Genomic DNA, 23417 nt, shown 5'->3' with positions numbered 1-23417 from the left:
TTTATCTTCCTTGGGTAAACAGTTTAGGTTATAACCAAACACATTTGCTGACACAGCTGCTGGAGATTCCTATTTTAGCTGCATGCTCCTTACACAATCTTCTTTTAAACAGTGACATTTGAAAGGTGTGCAGGAAGAATAGGTGACACATTTTGCTAAAAAAAAAAGCTTTCTTTTGATTTGACTATGAACTTAGATCCATGTGAAAAAACATGGTCGGTCTTTCTAAATGCTATAATTTTTCCCTATATATCCACACTATAAAATAAAATTGTGTAGGAAGGTAATATCCAGATTTTTCATTTAAAATTCTAAATATTTGCATATTTCTGATGAACCACCCTGATTATTATATTTTACCCATACACAATTTAGCACAATAATGTCTAGTTCAGAGACAGACTGTGGGTACATGAGGGTGGTATTTACTGTGCATGCCTCCAGTTAACATGCCAAGTCTTTCTTCTGTCTTTAATACATTTTTCAAATATGTACAACTAATTAAATTCAGATATAGAGATTGTTCTGTACTGATATGCATATTATATGCATATATAATATGTGTGTAGCATTTCAAAATATATGTACATATGCAGACATACTAAAGACAAATTGTTAATGTTACATTACATGCATATAATAGATTCATAAATATAAAATACTTTCACTGTTCTTTGGTTTCCATGCAGATTTATGGTCTAGCAAATGGATTAAACCCGGTGGCTGCTGCATAGTCAAGTAGGCAGCTGCTCAATATTTATTTTTATCTTCATTGCTGAAAAAGTAAGCTCCCTGCTCATTAAATTAGTCCTAGTTCTTTCAGTAAACACTGTCTTCTTCAGCAGGTTAGAGATATTTGGAAGTTTTCCAGCAATTCTTAGGGGTTTTTTCTTCTTTATTCTTTAGAAAATATGTTTTTGAGCCTGAAAGATTTTGGTCAAAAGAGAAAGGAATATTTTACTGAGTCCAAGTGGCCATCTGTGTTCACACATCACACCTCCACCCTCAGCATTCACACCTCACCAGTTCCTTGGATTTCTCTGGATGTCCTGAGCCTCAGTTTAATCTGCCTGATAGATGGGCTAATTATGTTGAAAGCTAATGATCCCTGGGCCTTAGGCAGTCTGCCATTAAGCTGAGAACCCAAACCACAGTCTGGCTGGCAGATCTTCCACAGGCATAGCAGACCTGAAACTTGGCCATTTTTTTGCCAGAAAACTCCTTCCATCAAAAGCTCACCACTTCCCCTTGAGTTTAAAATTTTGGAAGAAATACAGGAAATTTCACAGAGACAAATCCCATGCTTTTCAGAGAAGTCTAGTCTACTCACAGTAGGACAAATCATCATGTTAATCCACAACACCTTTATATTAATATTTGCCTTTTCCTATTTATGTTCATGGAATGACAGACTCCATGAGAACATACATATATATGTGTATGTATGTGTGTGTATATTTAGATACACACACACACACCAAATTAGACAAAATATGTTGTCTGTAAGTAGGTAAGATTTCTGTTGTGCCCAGAAGGGCAGAGGGGGGGGGAATTCTTCAGATAGTTCTTAGCCTTAGTATTTCTTGGCTCCTAAATGTTTTAGTTTGCAGTCTATTTATAAAGTTAGAAAGTTATTTTAAAGATGTATTTGAATGGAAAGTCTAAGAGAGGCTCATTTTCAACTAAACTACTTGTGATTTTTCAGTAGATGTTCTAAAAATAGTTTTGTTGTGTATGTGATGTGCAGAGTTTGGCAATAGCAGGGTTCCTGGGCAGTTTGGAGTTTGTCAGGAATTACAAAATGGAGTATTGGGTTATAAAATAATCTACATCCCATGGTAATACTCAGGGAGAACTCCAGATTCTTATAAACATTGAATACATTGTCTGGCCATTGTTGTACACTTTTCTCTCTTGAACTTGTGCTGTTTTATTCCCTGAAGAAATAAGAGATGGTTATTTTGGGCAAAACAAGGACAGCAAGAGAACAACCTTTGAATTAAAATGGGATTTCTACTTCTGTCCTCTTCTTCATTTGCATTTTAGTTAGAAATTCAGCTCTTGAGCAGAGACAGGAACTTTATGACTTGGGGTATTACTATAGTGCACTTTGAAAATACTCTAGCAATTTACTATTGGATCCTCGACCTGATATTTGAAAATTCTTCTTTACGGCCTTAAGTCTCTTGTGGTTATGTTTCATTTCATTTTTTTTTTTCTTGTGTGAAAAAGAAATGTGCTTGTTCTGAAGGTGGGTAGCTCTCTCTAGAGTGTAAGCTCTCCAGGGCAGGGAACATCTCTTACTCTGTGTTTGTACCACGTCTCTGTTGCCTTGACCTGGTCAAAGGCTCGAGCTTCTGTGCACTGTTGCAATGCAAATAATAAACACTACTGAAAAGTAAAAAGTCTGCCCAGTCAATTGGAGTCTTACCCGAGGATGAACTGGGGGAAATTGAGTGTCAAAGTCAATGTTCTCTATTGTAGGTTGTTCTAACATGTAGTGACAATTTAAAATAGTAATGAGTTTTATAAACTGGCTGTGCACTACTTGATAATTTGCAGACTTTAGAATATTTGCTGATGGTAAATATGATGACATTTCTTGTTAACAATAAATAATGAGACTGTACAGATTTACCAAACAAAGGAGAATTCTTAGTCTGGGATCCTGCCCTAAAGGGGTTCTGTAAGTATAAACTCTCTGTAAACTGCAGTATTGCCAAACCACACAGGCAAGTACTTCTGTAAATGCAGAGAGTCAAATCATTCAATTTACTGCATGAATTATCATAAAGGTAACTGTAGAGGGCCTTTTTTTTTTTTTCTTCTAAAAAAATGAGTTTCTCTAGGCAATGACTTCATGAGTAGTAGTGATTCCAGACATCTTAGCAAATAAAAATGGAACTTTACAAGCTGAATTAGCTCAGAAAGTATTTTTCCTCTTTTGATGCTTCATGTGGTTATGGGACCAAAGTCACAGAGTCATCTCAGCTGAATGTGAACAGGAAATCATGGGAATATTGATATGCATATGAAAATAGTGGCCCAAATGTGTTCAGTAGGATGAATGGCCCATTTCTAATCTGAGACAGGCAATTACACAAGGGCAGGAAGCAGAAGGTGAAAAATAAACAATGTAATATTCTGTCAAAATGACAAGGCAGAGATCACTGTTTAGAGATGGTGCTGAACAGCAGAAGAATCTTGACTGAACATTCACTGAATTCTTCTTCCTTCCAAGTGGAACATTTTATTGTGCAAAAGTAAAAAATAAAAGAACTGCTGTTTACAACGTTGTCCTTATGTTGTAGTTTTGGAGGAATGTTTTAGACATTATTCTGTCTGCTCAAGACAACTTTCTGATTGCTTAGATGATGTTTTTCAATATGGAAAAATCTGCCAGAACTGCCAGTGTTCTTCTTCACTTGTAGGTTAAACTTCCATGACATTGGTCTGTGTGAAACCAAGGAGCTAATCTCCTTATCCCTGACTGATCTCTAAGGTTCCCCTGATCTCATTTGGTGCTTAGCACTGCTGTGGTTTTTAGAAGTGATGCTTCCCCATCCTTGTCCCTATGCTTTGCATCCTGTCAAAACCCAGTACCTGGTCCTTATAGCCTGGGTGTAGAGAGCTGATACCTGGATGGTTCCTAACTCTTCCCCTTATCAGCAAGTCTGTTTTTCACACTGCTGAACCCACCACTGATCACACTGTCAGTGCAAACAGCTGTAATTGCTTTTTCGTGGCTTTTTTATTAGCTGAGAGCAACCACTTGTTCATTTCCAGGTGTTGGTTCTTTGTCCTGGGAGCTCCCTGGGAAAGATGTTCCCATTTAACTCCAGCCTGCCAGAGGCCAGGCAGCTGTGGCACTTCAGAGGGCTCCAGAGGTGGCTGGTGCATTGAGGAGCAAGTGGTACACACGTGTTGTCAGGCTTGTTTTCCCTGCTGGTTTGCAAACAAAATTAGCATGTTAAAGCTTAAAAGAATTAAATCTGTAAAGCTTGAGGTGATTTGTGAATTGCTGCCTGTAAGAGGTAACCTTTCTCTTCCCAATGTCTTGCCACTGCTGGAATTAATGAAGAAGATTAGTAAGAAAGCAGAAAAAAAGCCCAGTTGGGAAGAACTACTCTAAGCATTAGGAAAAAATCCAGGTTTGATGCCCTGAAAGTGCCATGCAGCACTGATGGCTGTGAAACTGGAATGCAAATGAAACATTGAGCACAGGGAAAATGGAAGCAACTGGCTTGCTTTGTGAAGTTGCTAAGAACCCATGTTGGTAAGGAGAAAAAAAATTGCTATAAATTAAAACAAAACAAGGGCAGCAATGCAATCATAATGATGTTGATAGAAGATGACAGGTCATCTAATGAAATCTCCCTGTATTACAGCAATAGTAAACCACCTTGTTAAACTTCTGAAAGATTAAAAGGCTTTAAATGAAGTGAAAATGCATTTAAGTGATAAATTAACTTAGTTTATTTGAATGAACAATAAAGTGCTCAGGTTATTTTTCAAATGTAGAACCAGCAAGCTGTTATTTTTAATGTGGAAATAAAAAAAAAAATTCTAATTTGGAAGTTGATATAATACAAATGGAGGCAATTAGTGTGCTGTGAAAACATACTACCCAAAAGGACATGCCTGGAGCTATGGTTTTGTCTCAGTGCAGTGAAGTCTGATTTCAATTGTCTTGTGTTCTGGCAAGTTTCTGTCTGGTTTTTGTAAACTCCAGGTTTGAAATGCTGCATTGTCTGGCTGAGTAAATTCTTCATTAATGCCTTCTATATTAAGTGTGTCTGGCCCCTCCACAGGGACTGAAGTGTGATACTTTGCAAACAGCTGAGAGCCTTCCCAAGGCATTCCTTCAGGAGCCCTTCTCATCCCTCAGCCTTCACAGGGCCATGGCTGTGGTGTGACCCCTTACCTTGCTGGGTTAAGTCTTTCTTTCAGCTGGAAATCCCCAGAGAGCAAAAAAGAAAGCAGAAGATGGCCATGATTCACATCAGCCTTCTAGGACACGAGTCTTTTGTTAATGCTGTCTTCAACTAGGAGAATAAGATTCTTTTCTGCTTGAAGTTATAAAGTGTTTAGATATGTACCTTTTGTTTTAATAGCAGAAAAGGCATTCTCAGCAGTACTGAGACTGTCACTGCAGATTAAAAGTGCCCAGGGGAACAACTGATTAACAAAAAGAAAATTAATGTAAAGCCTTTGTGTCTCTGTATTGAGCTTGTACTGGGGAATACAACTTGCTTGGCAGTCATCATTAGAAGATCACCTTTGAAACTAACATTTTACCAGAGCACATAGTGGAAGGTTGTAACATTAATGGGTAATTTCTGCTCTTTTGTTTTTAATTCAGTCTGATATGTGGTAAAAGTAAAACTCAGCTTTTCATAGCCAAGTACTGAGGAGGCAGGATAAAGTTCGATTGACTGAAACTGTTCCAACTACTTTTAATGTTTTATTAACTGTTTTCAGTAAAACATTTAAAACTGGAAACAGAAAATAGGTTTTTAAAATACTTTTAACCTAAGTGTTTCTACATTTAAAAAAAATTGGCTCTTGGTCAGAACTTCGCTGTGCAAAGTCCCTGGTCTGATGAGTCACATTTTCTGCAACAAAAACTGTTTCCCTGAAAAATTCACCCCCGGGTTCAAGCATAATGGCTGATAAGATGTTCTACTCTTCAGATTAGCAAATAAAACATGATAGTACTTTATGAAGCGAATGAATCATCATCTTTTTAATCTTCACCTCTGGTCTAACTCCATGGTTTGCTGAGTTCTGTCTGCTCTGAATTAATGACAGTGGAAGGTGTGTAACAACATGTTGTTGGTTCAAAGCCTTTCAACTCTGTGCTGGTGTTGCCATCAGGATTGCTGTGACACTAAAATCAGAATGTGTTTGGATGGGAGCTGTTACATCTCTTGTCTCATCAGCATCGTGGTTTTCTGCACTCCTATCTGCTGGCCACTGCTGTGCAAACATTCTGAAAGCCACAGCTTAGCTCCAGGAGTCTCCCAGGCAGAGCTGGTTTGTACAGCTGTGCCCAAGGGAACAACCTGGACCTTACTCTGGGTGGTTACAGGCCAGGAAAGGCTGTGCTTGGTTCTAAGGGCAGAACCACAAACAGACAGTGACATCTCCCAGAGATGCTGATCAGCACTTGGGAGCAAAACCATCCTGAACCTGATTCGGGGCTGAGGCAGGAGCTGTGCCAGGGCACTGCCAGGTGATGAGTCCCAGCCCAGGCTGCATGGAGGAGTGCATCTCTGATGTTCCCAGACACTCAAGGGGAGAAGAAATTGCTTGCTTGCTTTCCTTTCAGGGAAAAACAAAAACATGAAGAGGGTGGTAGCAGCTAACATGGCCACTTTGACAAGTATCTTCAATGAGACATCTGTTGCAAAGCAAAATTCTCTGCTCTGGAGAAAAAGTTTGCTGCAGATGGCACCAAGTACCACACATAGAGCAAGGCCAAATTCCCATGTCCCAAAAAGTAACTCAATAATGTGCTTAAAATAATAAATAAACTCAGATAAATACCTTTGGTGTTTGGTAATCACAAAAAGAAAATTCAGTGATTTCATAGATCTGGAGCTGAATACAAGGCAGAAAAGTGACAACAAAGCTCACCAATTCCAGAACTGATGCTTTGCACTTTTTGTTTTGTTTTGTTCTGTTCAATTGACTTAGATGGCTCTAGGAGATACAGATGAAATATTTTACCTACAAAGTGTTATAGCAGGATTGGACCTAATGGTGAAAATCATTTACTCTGTATTATGTTTCTCCAGCTACATCTTATGAACTCCTCATCAGAAGTGAAACAAAATAAATAAACCAAGTTACTGCAGTTGAACTACAGCCATGGATAGAAATAGAGTACAATATCAGTCTTGCTTTTAGGGTACTTTAGAAGTGTTGCTGCTGATAGGATAGTATATATTCAGATTAACTAAAAACTGTTAAAAAATATAAGTATCAGAGTGCTGGCAACTGTATATTTTTTAAAAAGTGTCTTACCATGCAAAACACAAACTTTTTCCTGTCCATGGGCGGAGTCCACTGGAGTGTTAGTCCATGCCACTGGTGGCACCACAAGCCCCATGAATTAAATCCCAGGCTGAGGAGTGATGTCATTCCCTCAGTTTTTTTAATCTCCTTTTTGTGCTGAGAGCAGCCATCTGTCCCTCTCCAGACAATGATGGAAGCAGCTGTGCACGGTGTGCCATCAGCAACAAAAGCCTCTCCTTCATACCAGAGGGCAGCAGGCTGCAGGTCAAAAGGGGTTACAAGGCTATCAGGGGCACATGACTTGTACAGAAAAATAAAACTAGGTTTATACAGCCTTTGTGTCTTCATTCACTAGCAGAGAAGTGGGGTCAGCCTTTGTCTGAGTGTTTCTCTAGTGGCCATGGGAATGCCTATGTGTTTTCAAGGATAGCTGTGCTGCTACTTACCCACAGAGTAAAGGAGTAACAAAGCCAGCTTCAAGCAAAGGGCAAAGCAGATGTGACACCACACAATATTATGAAAGGAAAATAGCTTTGGTACCTTCCAGCTTGGATACATTCTGGTGCTTTATGCAAGTTCAAAGAGTGTGATCTCGAGTGGTTTGTGTATCCTGTAACATGCCCTTCTAAAAGCAGACTGGCCCCTGCTTTTCATGTGCAGTCTGTGGCACACAGGAGTTCTCTTGCTGCTTTGTGAGGAAGGGGAAGCTGAACGAGGGCCAAGGTGTTCAAAACCTCCTTTATGAGAAGAAGAAGTTGGTTGTGCTTTGAGTGGCTTTTTCTGCAAGGTGAACTGGAAGGAGCTGGAGGAGGGTACACATTCCATAGAAGGAAATTGCCCATTCCTGCAGATGCCTTTCTACTTTGCATATGTGGTGCCAGTCCTATCCCAATTCTTCTGTTCTGTGCTGGATCCATTGCAGAACAGACACTGATACAAGTGTAAGCTATAGGAGCGCTTCTTATATAACAAGGAGTAATGTAATACATTCCTGAGGTGAGGTCCAGGCATATAATGAAATAGGTGAGTGAACCTGGCTGAGTTCAGAGCCTCCTGTCTTTTCTTTAGCCCCACATCACTTTTTTCTGCATGGATTCCTTCCCTGTTTCTAAACAAACACACATTTCAAAGGCAGAGATACCAGGGAACATACAGCCTTACCACTTCTTTTGGGATGACAGCCTGGGATTTGACACTGTCTGTCACTACCAGGGTTAATGACATTCCTTAAAGGTGATGGGACAGAAGCACATCTTTCACAACCAACTAAGCTGTAAACACTGTATGCTCCTGTCTCAGGGGAATGTGTCCTGGGACATTTATGGATATACAAGTAATCTCAGACAAGATGTTAGGCAGCCATGGCTGGGCCATCACCAAAAACCAAGCCACAGTTTCACTGTGGGAAATGCTTCCCTACAGCTCTCTTTGTTTTTTTGCAATGCAGTTCATAAAGAATACTGAAATGGAAGTTCACAGTTGTAAAGCACAGCACTTTTGTAAAAGTTCTCCCTCTATTTTTTTTTTTTCCTGGTTAAGGGCTGTCAGGCTTGTTAAAAAGTATTCTTTCAACCTGAAAACTTGTTCTTACTTGCTAATTGCCTACTTTGTTTCCTGAATGGCATGGTTAAGTGTTTCCACCTTACGTTGTCTACAGAGTTTATGCTTTTTTTTAATGGGAAAAAGTCACAAGATGCTACAATAAAAGGGGACAAAAAATATTACTAATGATGGAAAACACATGACTACATTTCTAGGCCATTGTACTGTGTAGTTTATCAGAAGGTGCCACAACTGCTGAGCAGCAGTGTAATTCAGTAATGTGAAATAAGTTTGACACTGAAGCTTTAGAGTCCCTTCTCACCACAGAGAAACTGCCAAAACTAGAGAAAAATCCTGTTTGCCACTTGATGCTGATCTTGGTACTCTCCCCCGTGGAAACTGTTTATCATTCCCATCTCCCTGTGGGAGCAGAGCATCACACCATTGAGAATCCATTCCTGAACTGTTACTGTCCGGCAAGAATTTTACGGATTGCAAGTTTTTTAGACAATATGACCACCAGTTCATGAATCACGGGTTCACATATTATTTGTTCCCTTTCAGGCTGCATCAATCTCTATTTAACCCACAATAAAGTCTCTTGGTTTAAGCTGTCTTAAGCTAGGGCAAAACTTGGGGCACTGCTGTTGGTTCCTGAGACTGCCACAACATATTTTACATTCTGGCAGCTCTGTCAGCGTGGCTTTACAGCTCCTCCAGAGATCTGCTGGCTCTGCTGAGTGGTTAGTGGCTCTGGACATAAATACCATTGCTGTCCCACTGCTGTTTCTGGGAAACTTTCATGAAGCCTGTTTTTCTCCACATTTTATCATAATCCCAGAAGGGGCAGATTTTTTCTTCTCTGTATGAACAGACACTCTGACTGCAGTCTGTAAGTTTCAGTCCAGAGCATGTGCTGAATTGGTCACACTCCAGGAGGTGTTTATTTTCACTAACATATACTATCAGAAATCAAAGTGAGAAACAGAAGAACTCTCTAACTTTCTTTATTTTTGTATTGTGTTTATTTTTGGTTGTGTTTGGTTTCACTGTGTATGTTGAAGATAGACAGTTATTGTGTTTCTTTGGGTTAACACCTGGCTGTAGGGTGTTGTAGTGTTTGAGAGAGAAATGAGAATTATCCCAAAAGCAAGGGTGTAGGTGTTTGTGTAGGGTGCTGTGTGTACATTTGGGAGTATAACAAGGCATAAGGTCAAACATCCAAGCTTTGTGCCTGCTGTACAACATGGTATCTGTATAGCACTAGGATTTATTAAAAAGCTGATATTACACAGACTTTATGCAGTCTCATAAAACACAGTCCTCAGCCAGCCCTGTGTTTGAGCATGGCACCCAACTAGCTCCATTAAGGAGCCCCTCATGAGCTAGCCTAGAGGTCCCAAGGGAGGTCCCCTACTGCCTGTGGCACCTCCAGACCTTTTGCCATCTTTTCCTTTTCCACTCATCACATTCTCTCAAGGGCACTGCAGTGCACTCACAGGAGTTGTCTTTCTCAGAAGGGGCTTTCTTGCCTCTCTGCTTCTCCCCAGACAGGGAAGTAAGAGCATTAACTTCTCCACTTCTTTGTGGCAGCCCAGTGGGTTTGGCTCTGGTTCAAGCTCTGCAGTCTCCTTGCAGGGCAGTGATGGTTTTAATCAATGGCAAGCTGGTTTTCCTTAAAAAAGTACTATTTCTTTAGAAAGCAAAAACTTCATAGTGAAAATGTAAAAATATGAGCAGGTTGTATAGGCATATAGCTTACATGGTGCTGAGCCAGCACCCACTGGGGATCTGGATAAAAACTGTAATGTTTAGGTTATTTTTTTAAGTCTCTGCCTCTTGACTAATAGTCCCATATAGTGCAGACAGCATGAGTCACTTCCTTCTTAACTCATTGAGGCCATTTTATGTCATATTAACTTCATTATGTTGTTAGGCTATTTCCTCTGTGGGTGAGATGTCAAAATACTGGCTACCTACATAGTCAGTGTGAGAAATCTGATAAAGACTCTTCCTTCTATAGTCAAAATTCTTGAAAAAGTTCATTCAATGATCCCAGGTAAACCTACAAAGTGGCATGCAGCTGGGTAACAAATGATGTAGTAAGCTGGATATTCCATGTTTCCAGAGCATGAGTCTGAGCCAGTCTGAAGTATGGGGAGTGTTGATAACCAAAACAAAGTGCAGTTGTTAATCTATAATTACTTATAGATATGGTTGAGGCTGATAAAATAAATGATTCCTTACTTAATTTATTCTAAAATTGAATAGTTAACAGAAGCATAGATACAGAAAATAGTACAGAGATATATTGATTTTACCTAATTTTGAATATCTTGTAGTGAAGCTATCTGTTTCTACCAGAGCCATCAAGTTTTCCTGTATGATCCATAAATTACCTGCAAGAAGGCAGTTAGCTCATCCATTTTAGACTTGACCTCTCATAGAAGAGGGTGAATCATTGTGTGGTGGTTTCTGTTTTCCTCTTAGTCTATAAAGCAAGAACGTGTTACTGTTTTAGATTAGACACCTGCTATGCATCCATCCATCCATCCATCCATCCATCCATCCATCCATCCATCCATCCATCCATCCATCTATCCATCCCTTCTTAAATGTCTATTTGTTAAAAAAACACTACATTAGTTCTGTTGTCAAGAAAATCATCATTGACAGAACAACAGGATCACTGCCAATATTTTGCAAATATAATAATATCAGAATAAATATCATGCTTGAATTTTCATTTGCCTACAGGCCAGATGTTATCTTGGATACACATTGATCTATACATGTGATAACAGCACTCATTGACAGACACTGCAGGCAGGCAAATTCACTCAGTTACATGTGTTGTATCCCCAGAGAGAGCAAGAGGCAATTCAGAAATCAATCCAGTGTGGTTTCCCTGAGCTCTTTGCAGATGAAGGGGCTCCTGGCAGCCGTGTGCCGTGGGCACCTGGTGTTCCTCCTCCTCCACAGCAGCAGCAGTGGCCCTGCTGAGGTTCTGCTCTCATCTGCCCCACTTAGTCCTCATGGCTCTTCTCTTTTGTCCCTCTGCTACCATTTCAGTCATGAATATTAAGCACAGAGGAGAGGATCATGAACTTGGCCAGGAAAATGTCATTAATAACCTTGACAAGTATGGAGATGGATTGGGAAGGATAAAGGAGAGAGTGGGAGGAAAGGAAGTCAAGACAATAAATAGGCTAGACCTGCTGTTACCATGTTAATCTCTACAGGGTTATTTGAGGGAATTGCTGTAGTGGTTCATACTGTGCCTAGATCCTCTCCTCATTTCTGCACTATTTCTTCCCTCATACTTGTTGGACACTGACATTGTATTTGTAACACAATGCCTATTTATTGTAGTTGACAAAAATAAGAAATCAAAATACTATTTCAGACATACATTCAGAATACAATGGTGGATAGGAAATGCACAAATTGATGCATTAAGTGATAGAACTGCCTGACAACAAAAAATCTTTTAATCCACTCACTGTTTTTTTAATTGAAAAGGACTATGTAATTGCACACCACTTAATGTGATCTCCAGTTGTTCCAAAATAAACAATAGTTTATTATATTAATACACCATAAGAGGCTTACAGCAACTATTATTTTTAATAATATTCTCACTAGTGCCTTCCTGATTATACACTATTTCACCTTTGGCTGTTGCATTGTTTGGTTCACTACATTGTTTTGAGAAAAATAATCACGATGCATGCAGAAAAATCTGTTTGAGAAGGATTTAGAAAGGGGATCTGAAGTTTATGGGAGATTATATTTCCATTTGCTGTAGGTAAATTGTATTTTTTATCTGTGGAGGAAGGGACTGAATACACACATGGTCAGAAATAAGTAAATGACATAAATGACAGCTAGTTGCTGAGATGCTAATATGTGATCAATCACATTAATTTAGGAGAGGTGTAAATATTATCGTTTTAATAACTTTAGCATCAGAGCATGTACTTCAGAAGTCTTCCTACATAACCAGTTTCTTTTTCTGTGGATTGTCTGAAAAAGATAGGTGTGAATGGTGGTGATGGAAGTGCAACCAGGCTCTCCAGAACAGGAGCACAGTGTAGACAGTCTGCTGCCTAAACACTTATGCATTTTGTTGACAGCTGCTCAGTCATAATTTTCAGATTATTATCGTTATTATTCAGATTATTATGGTGATTATTTAAAAAAAAAAAAAAAGTTGAAATTCCAAGTAGTAAAAAGAAAAATTATAGATGAATCTTAATCCTTAAAAATAACTCCAGTGGTTCTTCTTCTATTTTTTTTTTTTTTTTTTTCAAATCAACAGTGTCCAGTTTACTGAATGGCAATTCACCTTGAAAGGAAGTTTTTTACTGGAAACAAGAGACTGTTGGGTTTGGGGTGGGGAAGAGGCAAACCAGAGGGCAGCAGCAGCCCAGTAGCTGTGCAATCCAATCTCTCCCCTAGCCCCTGGCCACATGTTGTGGATCTTCCTGGCCCTGCTCACCTCTTCAACCTCTGCTCACCTAATTGACACTGGCAGCCCTCCCATAGGAGAGAGGGTTTCCTAGGAAAGGGGATTTTTCAAGATGAGGTTGGCAAACACCGCTCTTCATCCCCTCTGTGCCCTGTGTCTTGCCAAGGGATGGCTTCTTTAACATGTCCTGAGCACGTCATGGGAAGGGCTCCGTGGGAGAAAACCAGGGAAAACCCAATAGCTGCAAGATTTCTGCTCCGTGTGTCATCTCCACCACGTGTTTGCAATTGAGCAAACATAATCTGTCTGGCAGATAACCCAGTGTGCCGTGCCTGCAAGGAAAGGGGCCTCTCTTTGACCTATGACTGTATCTAAGTGCAGAGTTAAGTGTATTTAGTTAGAAATCAGTCATGGATTTGTCACAGTTCCTCGTCATGGAGCAATCTCCGTGGTGTCATCCAAGGAGACATTCCCGTGCTCTTCCTTTCTCCCCCACAGCTGTGTCCTTCAGCAGGCAGAGCAGCAAGCCAAGGCTGTGCTGCCTGATCTCCCCTCCCTGCCAGCCCCAGTCAGGCATGGTGGCAGCTCAGGGAGAGGAGCCACCACTCCCAGGAGGCTCTTCCCAGCACTTTGGAGCTGGCACAGACAGGCAGGGCAGCGTGCACTGTTCCCCCACCACTTGCTTCCAGCAAGTCCTCAGCTCTGCCCACAGGACTGCAAGAGAAACCATACTACATGTACAAAACCAAAGGCTTTTCATGCTGCAATTTGTTCTTTCCTGGGCCTGAGGCCTTTGTTAGCAAACAGTCTTCCAGGGAAGAGACAATGCTGTGGCTCAGCTCATGCTGCGGAGGCGCCCTGGAAATGGTGCAGCAGCTCAGTTGAGCTCTTCCCTCCTGCTCCTCCCCTTAATTTTATTATTCTGGTTCAGTGACATTTATTTGTCTCTAAATGCTCCATTTCCTACACAGCACATCTGTTTTACGAAGAGACTAGTAAACTAAAAGTATATGTTAGGCAGAAATTCCATGGTCTGAAGACACAGATAACCCATATTCACCTTCCAGCCTTCACTAGCTTCACATTCAGTGACAACCAGCAATAATATCCTCAGCCACTGGCTTTCTCCTCTTTAGCTGCAGGCTAACTCACTAAGTTGATCAAGAGATGCTATTTGAATGAGCTGACACCATGTGCAGCCAGTTCTGTATCAGGAAAAAGAAAGCAGATAAGAGTGCTGGGTTGAGCCTGTGATTTCAGGAACTGATTGTAGCTGAGAATCTGTCATTGCTGAAGTTTGCATTGTATTTAGAGAAGGAAGTGGTTGTATATGTGATCCAGCTCGTCTGAGGTTTGCAGCACCCTTTAGACACCAAACCTGTCGGGGCTTTGATTAAGCTCCCTAAGAGGAAGCTCTCACTGCTGGCTTTCTGTGCACATCCCATGTCTGCAACAAATCCTCCTGAACAACTGTCTAAACAGGGCCCAAGCAAGACAGATACCCAGGGGATAAATAAAATTTATGTGATAAACAGTAAATACTGCTCTGCCTTAGTCATATGAACTGGTTTGGCTGAGCTTTCCTCCCCCAAGTCTATTAAGTTTAATGCTTCTGTGTGAACACTCAGAGTTTCCATTAAATATGTCTGTGTGTCTGATCCCAGGATGACACTCTGATATTCCAAAAATAGTTTAATAAATTGAAATTCCAAGATGTATCATCATAAGCCTGTCACTTGAGTATCAAATCTGCCATGTTATGTAAAAAATATTGGTTATATAATGGGATTTTTATCAGTCTAGTGACATAAATGCAAATATTTGAGCGTTATTAGGAAACCGACCTCTCTCTGACTTTGGATGTGTTATGCTGGAAGTTAGAGAAAAAGTAGCTTATGTATATGTGGGGGATTTAGATGCTGTAGTTTCAGAGGTGTCTGACAACCCAGAGCTAGTTTGGGGGTTTTCTTTCTGATAAATATAAATACATTTTAAATGGCATTGAGGAAATAAACTGGAATGTGGTAAGAACTTAGAGCAACTCCAAGGTTTCCTTTGTGATGGCCCAAACTGATGCCATTGCTGCTGTCAAAAAGCAATACTTTTTACCTCCTGAAGCACATGGAGAAAGAGTTGGGCAGCTATAGTCTGTCTTATCTGCTGGAAAGCAGACAAAGGTCCCAGCTAGCAGAAACTGGGACTCACTACAAGAGGACATATGGAAGAGCAGCAGGGATTTCCTGCAGGCAGAGCAATGCTCATGCATGCATCACAGCCAGTTGTCACCAGTGGTCAGATAGCAGTGCCAAGCCCTGGGGAAAGGCTGAATGGGCAGCAGAGGGTTTGTATGCAAGTCCCTTCTGGGGAGTGAAAGCTTTGAAGTATGGGAACATGTAAAAAGTGGTGCTGTGAGTTACCTGGAAAAGAAAGGGATTAAGTGTGCTATACATAGAAGTAAGTGCATTTTTTATGACTGAGAAGCTGATTTTGCAGGTTGCACAACTTCTCGAAAACCCTAAGTAGGGTACTCTCTGAAATTGCACAGCCTGATGTTACTGATGGACAACCATCTGTCCCCATGGGCTTTCAAATCAGCAGAGCATCACTTTTACTAAGCACAGGCAGTCTGTGTGGTGGAGGGGTTAGTAAGTGAATTAGATGAACCTTCTGACTTTTCAGCCTGAGGTAAAAGCAGACTGAAAAAAGTAGTTGCAAGGTCAACTTCACAAGTTCATATAAGTGAACTAAATACTTAAATTCCACATATTTTCTGGGTTAGTTGAAGTGGGGCAGACTGTAAAAGGCTGGTGTGGTCTTTAGTGTCTCCAGTTCAAAGAGGTAGTTTTCCCAGTAGCACTGGCAACTCCCTACTCTGCTCTATCACAGCACTTTGAGCATTAGGCACATCTTTAGACTGAAATCTCACAGTGCTCTGCCAGGCAGGTAAGTCCTATCCTCCTCTTATGTATGGGGAATTAGAATACATAATAAAGAAGTAGAAGAGGGGAGCTACAGGGAAGGAAATGGGTGGGGAGGGGGCACTGAATTGATTCTCAGCGATGCTCACTGTCAGACATCTATGTCCTGGGACACAGAACTACCTGCCTGTAAAAAAGTGGATCACGTGCCCAAAGTAACACTGAAAGCTGTTACTGGTCAGGGTTCCAATACCTCCTGTCCCTGGGCTTTAACTAGGAAAGAATTCCCTTCAAACTCTATAGATGGAGGTAACCAGAGCAAAGGACAGCCACTCTTGCCACCTTGAAGACCCTGTTCTGCAAACAGGGCTGTGCATATGGGCCTCAATCCTCCTGCATACATGTGAAGCTCCCTGCTGCCTTCACTCCAGTGCTGCACAGGGCTCCAGGGCTTCCAAACCCACATAGTCCCAGCTGGGCTTCCAGCTTTTCCTGGCAGTGAGCTACCTCAGTGCTACCAAGTGCACACTGACAAAATGCTTCCTTTAAACCATGGCATAGAAGTGTTATTAATGCTTGGAGTGCTGCTGGATTTTTTTCCCTTGTACAGCATATGGAAAAAAATTTTAAAAAAAGAGACAGACAGAGAGAGAGAGAGAGAGAGAGAGAGAGGGAAAGATTTTGTGCCCTGTAAGATTAAACAATCATCATGGTTTTAAGGGCTTAATCTGCTAGCATGCAGACTGCTGCCTGATAAGCCTCCGAGTCTGAGTGTAATTGGATGCAGCATCAGATTCAGTCGTGTGGGCTTTCCAGGAGCTTTTTGTTAGTTTGTTCATTTTTTAGCACACTGTAGAGTGGAAGAGATCTGTCCCTGGGAATGCCTTTTGGGGTGAAGCAGTAGAGCTGCGTGCCCCCAGCCGGTATTCCGGGGGGATCTGGGGGAGGCAGCTGAGTGTATGAATTTGTGCCATTGTTCGGGCTCACATCTGCCTCAAGAAGCTGCACGGCACAGGCCGTTACTTATTCAGATGCAGAAGCTCCTTCCGTCCCACAAGACGGCCCATTCGAGTCACATGCCAGAGGTCTCTGCAGAATGGGCTGCAGCTGCTTCAAATCTGCTGTCTAACATCAGAAGCAGTTGGGCAAACTGTACGGTGCTGACTCCAGTCAGGCTCCCCGGCGCCGAGGAAGACAGGGAAAAGATTTGGGATCCCAGCGCTATGTTCTCAGAGGAGCTGTGGCTGGAAAATGAGAAAAGCTGTGCCGTGGTTCACAAGGCGAAGCGAGGAAGGAAGCGCCAAGAGCTCCTGGCCGTGGCCCTGGGGGTGAAGGTGGGAGTCAAGGGGGCACTTCTGTGGCAACCTCTGAAACTCTTTGCCTATTCACAGATCACCTCCTTGGTCAGGAGAGCAGCCTTAACTCAGAATGACAACCACTTCAACTATGAAAAAGCACACAATTTTAAGGTAAGTGCCGCTTGCTGTTATTTTCAGATAAAAAGTTATGTTGAAATGCTCGACATTTATTTTTTATTGTGGTAAAGTTTGCATGCACCTATTTGTACTAGCTCTAAGAAAAGTGTTAAAAAATTAATTTTTCTTCCTACGTTACGTTACATTAGCTGATTTCTTCGTATTTCGTTACATAAGCACTTAATCCAAATATTGGTTTTCTTGCTCACTGTACTACTTGACTGGAAATTTAACTCTTCACAGATTCAGTTTTCTTTTTTTTTATTCAGAAACAAAGTACTTCATATTTATTGTCTTCATCTTAAGTGTATCTTCTTTTAAATAAGAAAAAGGCCCCTTTTCAAAATCCAGCAAACATTTTGGACCATTTCTGATTTCAGAAGAAGTTGAGAGAGCCCGGGTGCTCCTAACAATAAAGCAAAGCACAGTGGAGGGTATTGTCTCCCAGCTTTTGTTCCCCCACCATATGCTAAGGAAATGTTCTCAGAGTCCCACTGAGCTGTGGGATCTGAGCTTGTGTTTGCTTGTCAAACTGAAACAAATCGCTGTGCAAACACAGGGACATTTAAATGGATCATCTCTCTGCTCTCTATACATACAAAATCAGATTCTTAGGGATCCTTTTCCTGAGTGCTGTCTCTGGCAGACTGCAGTAGGGAAGTGACTCAGCTTTGGAAACAGACCTTCCAGGCAGCTTGTATTAAAATGTTTTGCCAAAAAGACTGTGCTGGTTTCAGAGCACGCCAGCCAGTTACCATAGCTGATGCTGTCAAATTGTTGTTTTGATGCTTATTGAGATGAGCATTGAGAATAAGAGGCTGTAATAAGACAAGAAAGGAATGTATCTCAGCTTTGAAACATCAGTTTAGTTAATGCTCCTTGAGGATGCTGATCTGGGTCACTGTCAGAATAGTTCAACTCATTAGCAGAACTAGAATTTTCTGATATTCATCTAGGGCATGTCAAAAAAGGAGAAGCACTGATCAAAATAATTTCACTTAGCAAAAAAGTTTCACTTCTTATTTTTCTTCATGCTCTGCTGTGCAGACATTGCTAACCTCTGTAGTGCTTCTGCTGTCATTGGCAAATCAATAATTTAATATTAGTGAACAAAGTAAATAATGGCATCTCTTTCCTCATTCCCCTTCCTTGACCCAGACAACAGAAAAGTCGATATTTATCTCTCTGATCAGCACTGAAGGAAATAGGGGAAACACTCTGTGTTTTCTTGCTTAAGACAACTTTCATTCTTTCTGGGTTTTGTCCTCATTATCATTTTAATATCAAAACTATTCTAGTTTAACTAAAAAATATTTTCTCATGACTGAGACTTCTTTCCACTTTGACCCATGCATTCTTTCCTCTTCAAAATTTCCCTTGTTTTGGCTTTGATTTATAATTGGACCTGTGCCCAGTTAACTTTGCATTTGCACAATCTAGCTGTTGTACAGTTTCTGTTCCTTTCTGTTTCAAAAGAGTCATAGCTTAACTGAAAAGCCACATGATTAAAATAGATATGTATTCAAAGACTTGACAGCAGAAAATAATTGTTCTGTCCTAGTAAAGACAGTAACCCTAGGGAACAAACATTTTCAAAATAATTGTCCAGAAAGGTCAAGCAAAAGTGTTACATTTGCTTAATGGACAAATATGTTCACTATGCAAATACAGTTACTTTTCCAAAGGAATACATCAGAACATGTCCAGTTGTTGAACAAAAAAAAAGTGGATTGTATACCCAGAACAGAACATTTAAATTTCAAACATGGCTCAAGGCTAATATCTTTAATATATTCCATATTCATTGCATAAAAGGGTTAAGAAATCATTTTAAAAAGAAGGAATGGCTTTATGGTCTTGGGGCAAGATGCTTGATGGCTTTTGACAGCACTCAGGCTATGATGGTATGGGGTTTATGTGAAGGACAATGCTATTTTGAAGACATTCAAAAAGTTGTCTTCTCCATTTTTAAGTGAATACTGATGTGCATTATATCATTCATCTCAGTTTCTAGGGATAAAGGTTATGTGTCACAGTGTCCCTCATAATCTTGTCATAGACAATTCCTCATGAACAAGCAGGCACTTTTTAGCTTTTGTCCTTTACCCATGAAGAATCTAAAAAATGAAGGGCACATTTCTAGAGAAACTGATGGGATTTTTTGTCATACCAAAGATCTTACTTACTGCAAGAGAGAAGGAACAAAAGGAGGAAATGGGCACAAGGCACAAATTCAGAGCAAGGACAGCTCTTATCCATCCTTGCCAAGCTAATACAAAAATTACAAAGCAGCATAGAAGTTTGGAGCATGAGGACACGAGGTTTATGCTCTTCCAAACATCCATCCTTTCTCATTCAACCTCTCTTCCAAATTTAAAGACAGTCAAGGCAAGTGGACAAAAAAAGATTTAGTATCCAGGCTGATTTGTTAATCTGTGTTCATCTTGAGCACACCACACAGTCACAAGGATTTAGGGTTGGAGCTGGCGTCTGTCTGGCGGGACAACTTTGCATAAGCCAGTGTACACATACCATAATTCAGGAAAGAGAATAAATCTCCAATGCCCTGTTTAGGAAAAGCACAGAGGTATTTCTCTGGCTGTGTGGGTGTCAGCCTAACTGGATCCCAAAGTCCTCTTGCATCTTGCTCCAGTTTGGATCCAGCAGCCTCTTTAGGATGTGCTTTACCTGCCAGCTTCAGTGGGGTCCCAGCTGGTGGTGGGGTCAACCTCGTGCCTGAGGATAGCAGCATGGAGTTTGAGGATGCTCCACACTTTTTGTTCTAGGCTGGGAATTCATGAGAGGGCTTCTGTGCTGCTTTAAGTGAGCAAATGCAGCTGAATAGTGTGCATTTACCACAATACTGTGCCTGTTTGTCACCATAGCATGGGCAAATCCCATTTGCAGGTGGGCTACTGGAGTAATGGCAGCTGATTACAGACAAGTCAGGAGGTCTGGGAAAGAGGGGGCTCTGGGATAAATCTCCCCTTGTGGTAAGCACTGCAGATAATACTTCTTCTGAAAGACAAAGGGTTTGGGGGAGAAATTTTTTAAAAGATTTTGTGCATTCATTTAAACAAAAATAACAGCAGAGTCAGCTTTTCTTCCCTGCAAATGGTTCAGGTTCAGCAAGAGCCCACAAAAGTCTAAATGTGTCTGTATTCAGGCAGAAGTCTGAAAAAACCTTATTTTCTTGGAAAGCGAATGGAAAAGTCTTCAGACCCAATCACATAAAACCAGAATTGTCTCAGAAACAAAACTGTATAATGTCAATTTTTTTAAAAATGGCATTTCAATTCATGACAATTGTTTTTGTTCATTTCTGCAGTATTGCTCACGGCATTGTTTTGTTTTGCCACTGCACTGGCATTCCTTAACTTTGGTCTCAGTTTCCCCCCCTGTGAAGATGACTCAGACACAAACTAGAAGAGAATAAGGCAGCACCTGCAGGGGGAATGCTGCCATTTGAAGGCAAGGGCACCTGGGGGGCAAAGGGCAAAGAGAACAGGAAGGCAACAAGAAGAGGCATGCAGGGTAGAGCTGTGTGAGATTGTCCAGCAGAGAAGAGACAGTGAATGTAAGAAGAGACTTTCCATTGGAAGAGGATGAAAGAGTGAACAAGAAAAGTACAGTGTATAGTCTGAAATGTCAGGGGGGTGGTTTATTTTAAGAAATAGTTCCCTGTAAATTCTTTTTAAAAGTCTGAATTGCGTGTCAACTGGAGCTCAGGCAGCTCAAGTCTGTGCTGTGTGTTCACAGAGAGGTCTACTGAGACTTCAGGACGGGGTAGGAACCAGCAATAAATAATTCCAGATCATAGTTCCAAAAAAATCTATGCCCAGTCTGTTTGTAATGACGTGGTTACAGAGGATGGGGCAAAAACTAAAACGACATCTCAAAAGTCTGAGACATGCTGTTACCTCTTCCTGTTAGAAATAGAGGTGATGCCAATCTTGCAGACAAAATTCCCTCTTACCATTCAAAAATGTTGTGTTCCTAAAAACAGCTTTCCTCCGTTATTTCTTTAAAATTAATGACAAGCCAGAAGAGACTTAGTTCAAAACTGCATCTTAAGGGAAATTTTGCACCTTCATCTAAAAACTTTTACAGTTCTTCTTTTTTTCACTTAATTTCCCTGTTTCAACTTGGCCAGAAACCACTAAGACTAGCTTTTCACAGGGTATTTCAGCTGGAGGCTTGCCATTTGAGCTAAAATGCGGATCCGTGAAAAATTGAAGTGAATGAATAAAGAGAACTCAAACCTTTGAGGGCCACCAGGCTGAATGGAACAAGGGAAGGATGCGCTGTCAGCACTTCTCAATTGGAGCCCTCAGTCAGCATTGATGACTTTCCAATTAATGGCAGGAAAGATCAAGGAATAATCAGCTACCATTTTCAAAATAAGCCTCAGCCAGATCAGTTGAATTAAGCTTTATGTAAAGTGAGCAACTAGGCCCCAAATATCCTAGCAACTGCAATGGACTTTATTTGTGAAATGATGCGTTTTTAAAAGTCCTGGCTGAGCTCTTACAACCCCTTCTCACAAGGTTAGCTTTTGTAAACTGCTGCAAAGCAGAAGACACAGCTAGTTATCTTCCCACAGCAGATGATTTTCACCCACAATTAAGTGCAGGTGCAGACCTACTAATTATGTGGCTTTCAGTCTATAAGTGATAAAGATGCAGGCATAATTAGTTTTATCTGTAGTTTTATATCCACTGAAGGTCACATAGTGCATATGACTGAAACTCAGGTCCTCAGCTGTTACATACAGCCATTTACCCCCACAAAAAGCCATGTCTGAAATTCATGCTACCCACTCTGCAAAATAAAATGAAATTAAATGAGAAAGAAGTGTGGGGCTATATCCATTAATATATCTATCTTAAACTTTAGGGCAAAGTCTTGTTTCACAGAGATACCTGTTTTTCTGAGAGGTAACATATCTCAAAAAGTCAAACATTCCAGTTTTGACCTTTCACTGTCAAAAGGGAGGAAGAACTACTATTACTTTAAGTTTCTTAACACAATTATTTGACTGTGAATAGTTGGTCAGGAGCCATTTACAGTCAGGCTCACATTTTTATCTCAAAATCAGGAAAAGAAGTCTGTATTAAAATCATAATACTTCATCTTTCTGGACTCAAGAGTACAGGCTTGTGTCAGTGTGATCCTGCAGACAAATGGGGCAAAAACATTAGCATGCAAAATGCTTGGCCTAAAACTTTACAGTTTATCTGAAAAAGGGCAATGACTGTTTTTTCACTCTATGAAAAGCAAAGAGCAGCTTTTTCCCATCCCAGGGGTGGAAGTGGCCTTTCAGCCATCCACCCGATGGGTAAACAAGAGCAGAGAGAAGGAAAGGATGCATTAGCAACCAGTGTGAATGATTTATGTTTTGTTAAGCTCAATTAAGTCTCTGGCCAGAACTAGCTCATACCATGCCCATTCACAGGGGAATAGACCTCACTATTTACTCTTCATTTCAATGAAAATTAAATGCTTACTTTACCAGAATACACATCTTAAATAAAAAGATCTTCTGCTGTAGCCTTTGGAAAACCGGTGGCGGAAGCAGCCATGGTGTGCAAAACGTGGCTGGAGAGATGTGGGTTCTGTAAGCACACAAGTCATTTTATTCTTCTTTATTTACTCATGTGTGGACTGTAGCAAAATGAAGTTTGATCTGCTGAAAAAGGGTCTATTGACATTTTTTCCCTATGTAAATTCAAATTATTTACTAGACTGGGGAAGGGTGCTTTTATCTACAGTTCTTTGGATTATTAGTTTTACTTTATTTTCTCCTGGTTTCCTCCCCTCTGCTATAGCTAGAATGTCAGCAGGGAAAAATTATTTGTTTTCAGTGTCATCCACAGCCTGGTTCTCTGCTATGTTAAGCCTACTGCAAGATAAACTTCAAGTTCAAAGCAAATTTCTGTTCCCATGGTTTATTTCATCTAGACGTTGGAAGGATGTGGGCACTATGTGCTA

At 40.7% G+C, this 23417-nt stretch overlaps 1 protein-coding gene across 1 annotated transcript in view; it reads left to right on the top strand.

The window, feature by feature from the left end:
• The window catches only part of CHN2 (chimerin 2), a 153696-nt gene that overhangs the window by 113255 nt on the left and 17024 nt on the right, over positions 1-23417 (top strand). The window contains exon 7 of the mRNA XM_079300156.1: positions 17343-17420. Coding sequence (XP_079156282.1) covers positions 17343-17420 — 78 coding nt within the window. The remainder of the gene's footprint in view (positions 1-17342; positions 17421-23417) is intronic.

This window comes from Erithacus rubecula (assembly GCF_903797595.1).
Source record: "Erithacus rubecula genome assembly, chromosome: 3".
Taxonomy (NCBI): Eukaryota; Metazoa; Chordata; class Aves; order Passeriformes; family Muscicapidae; genus Erithacus; species Erithacus rubecula.
This window is presented reverse-complemented; position numbering and strand designations above follow the sequence as displayed.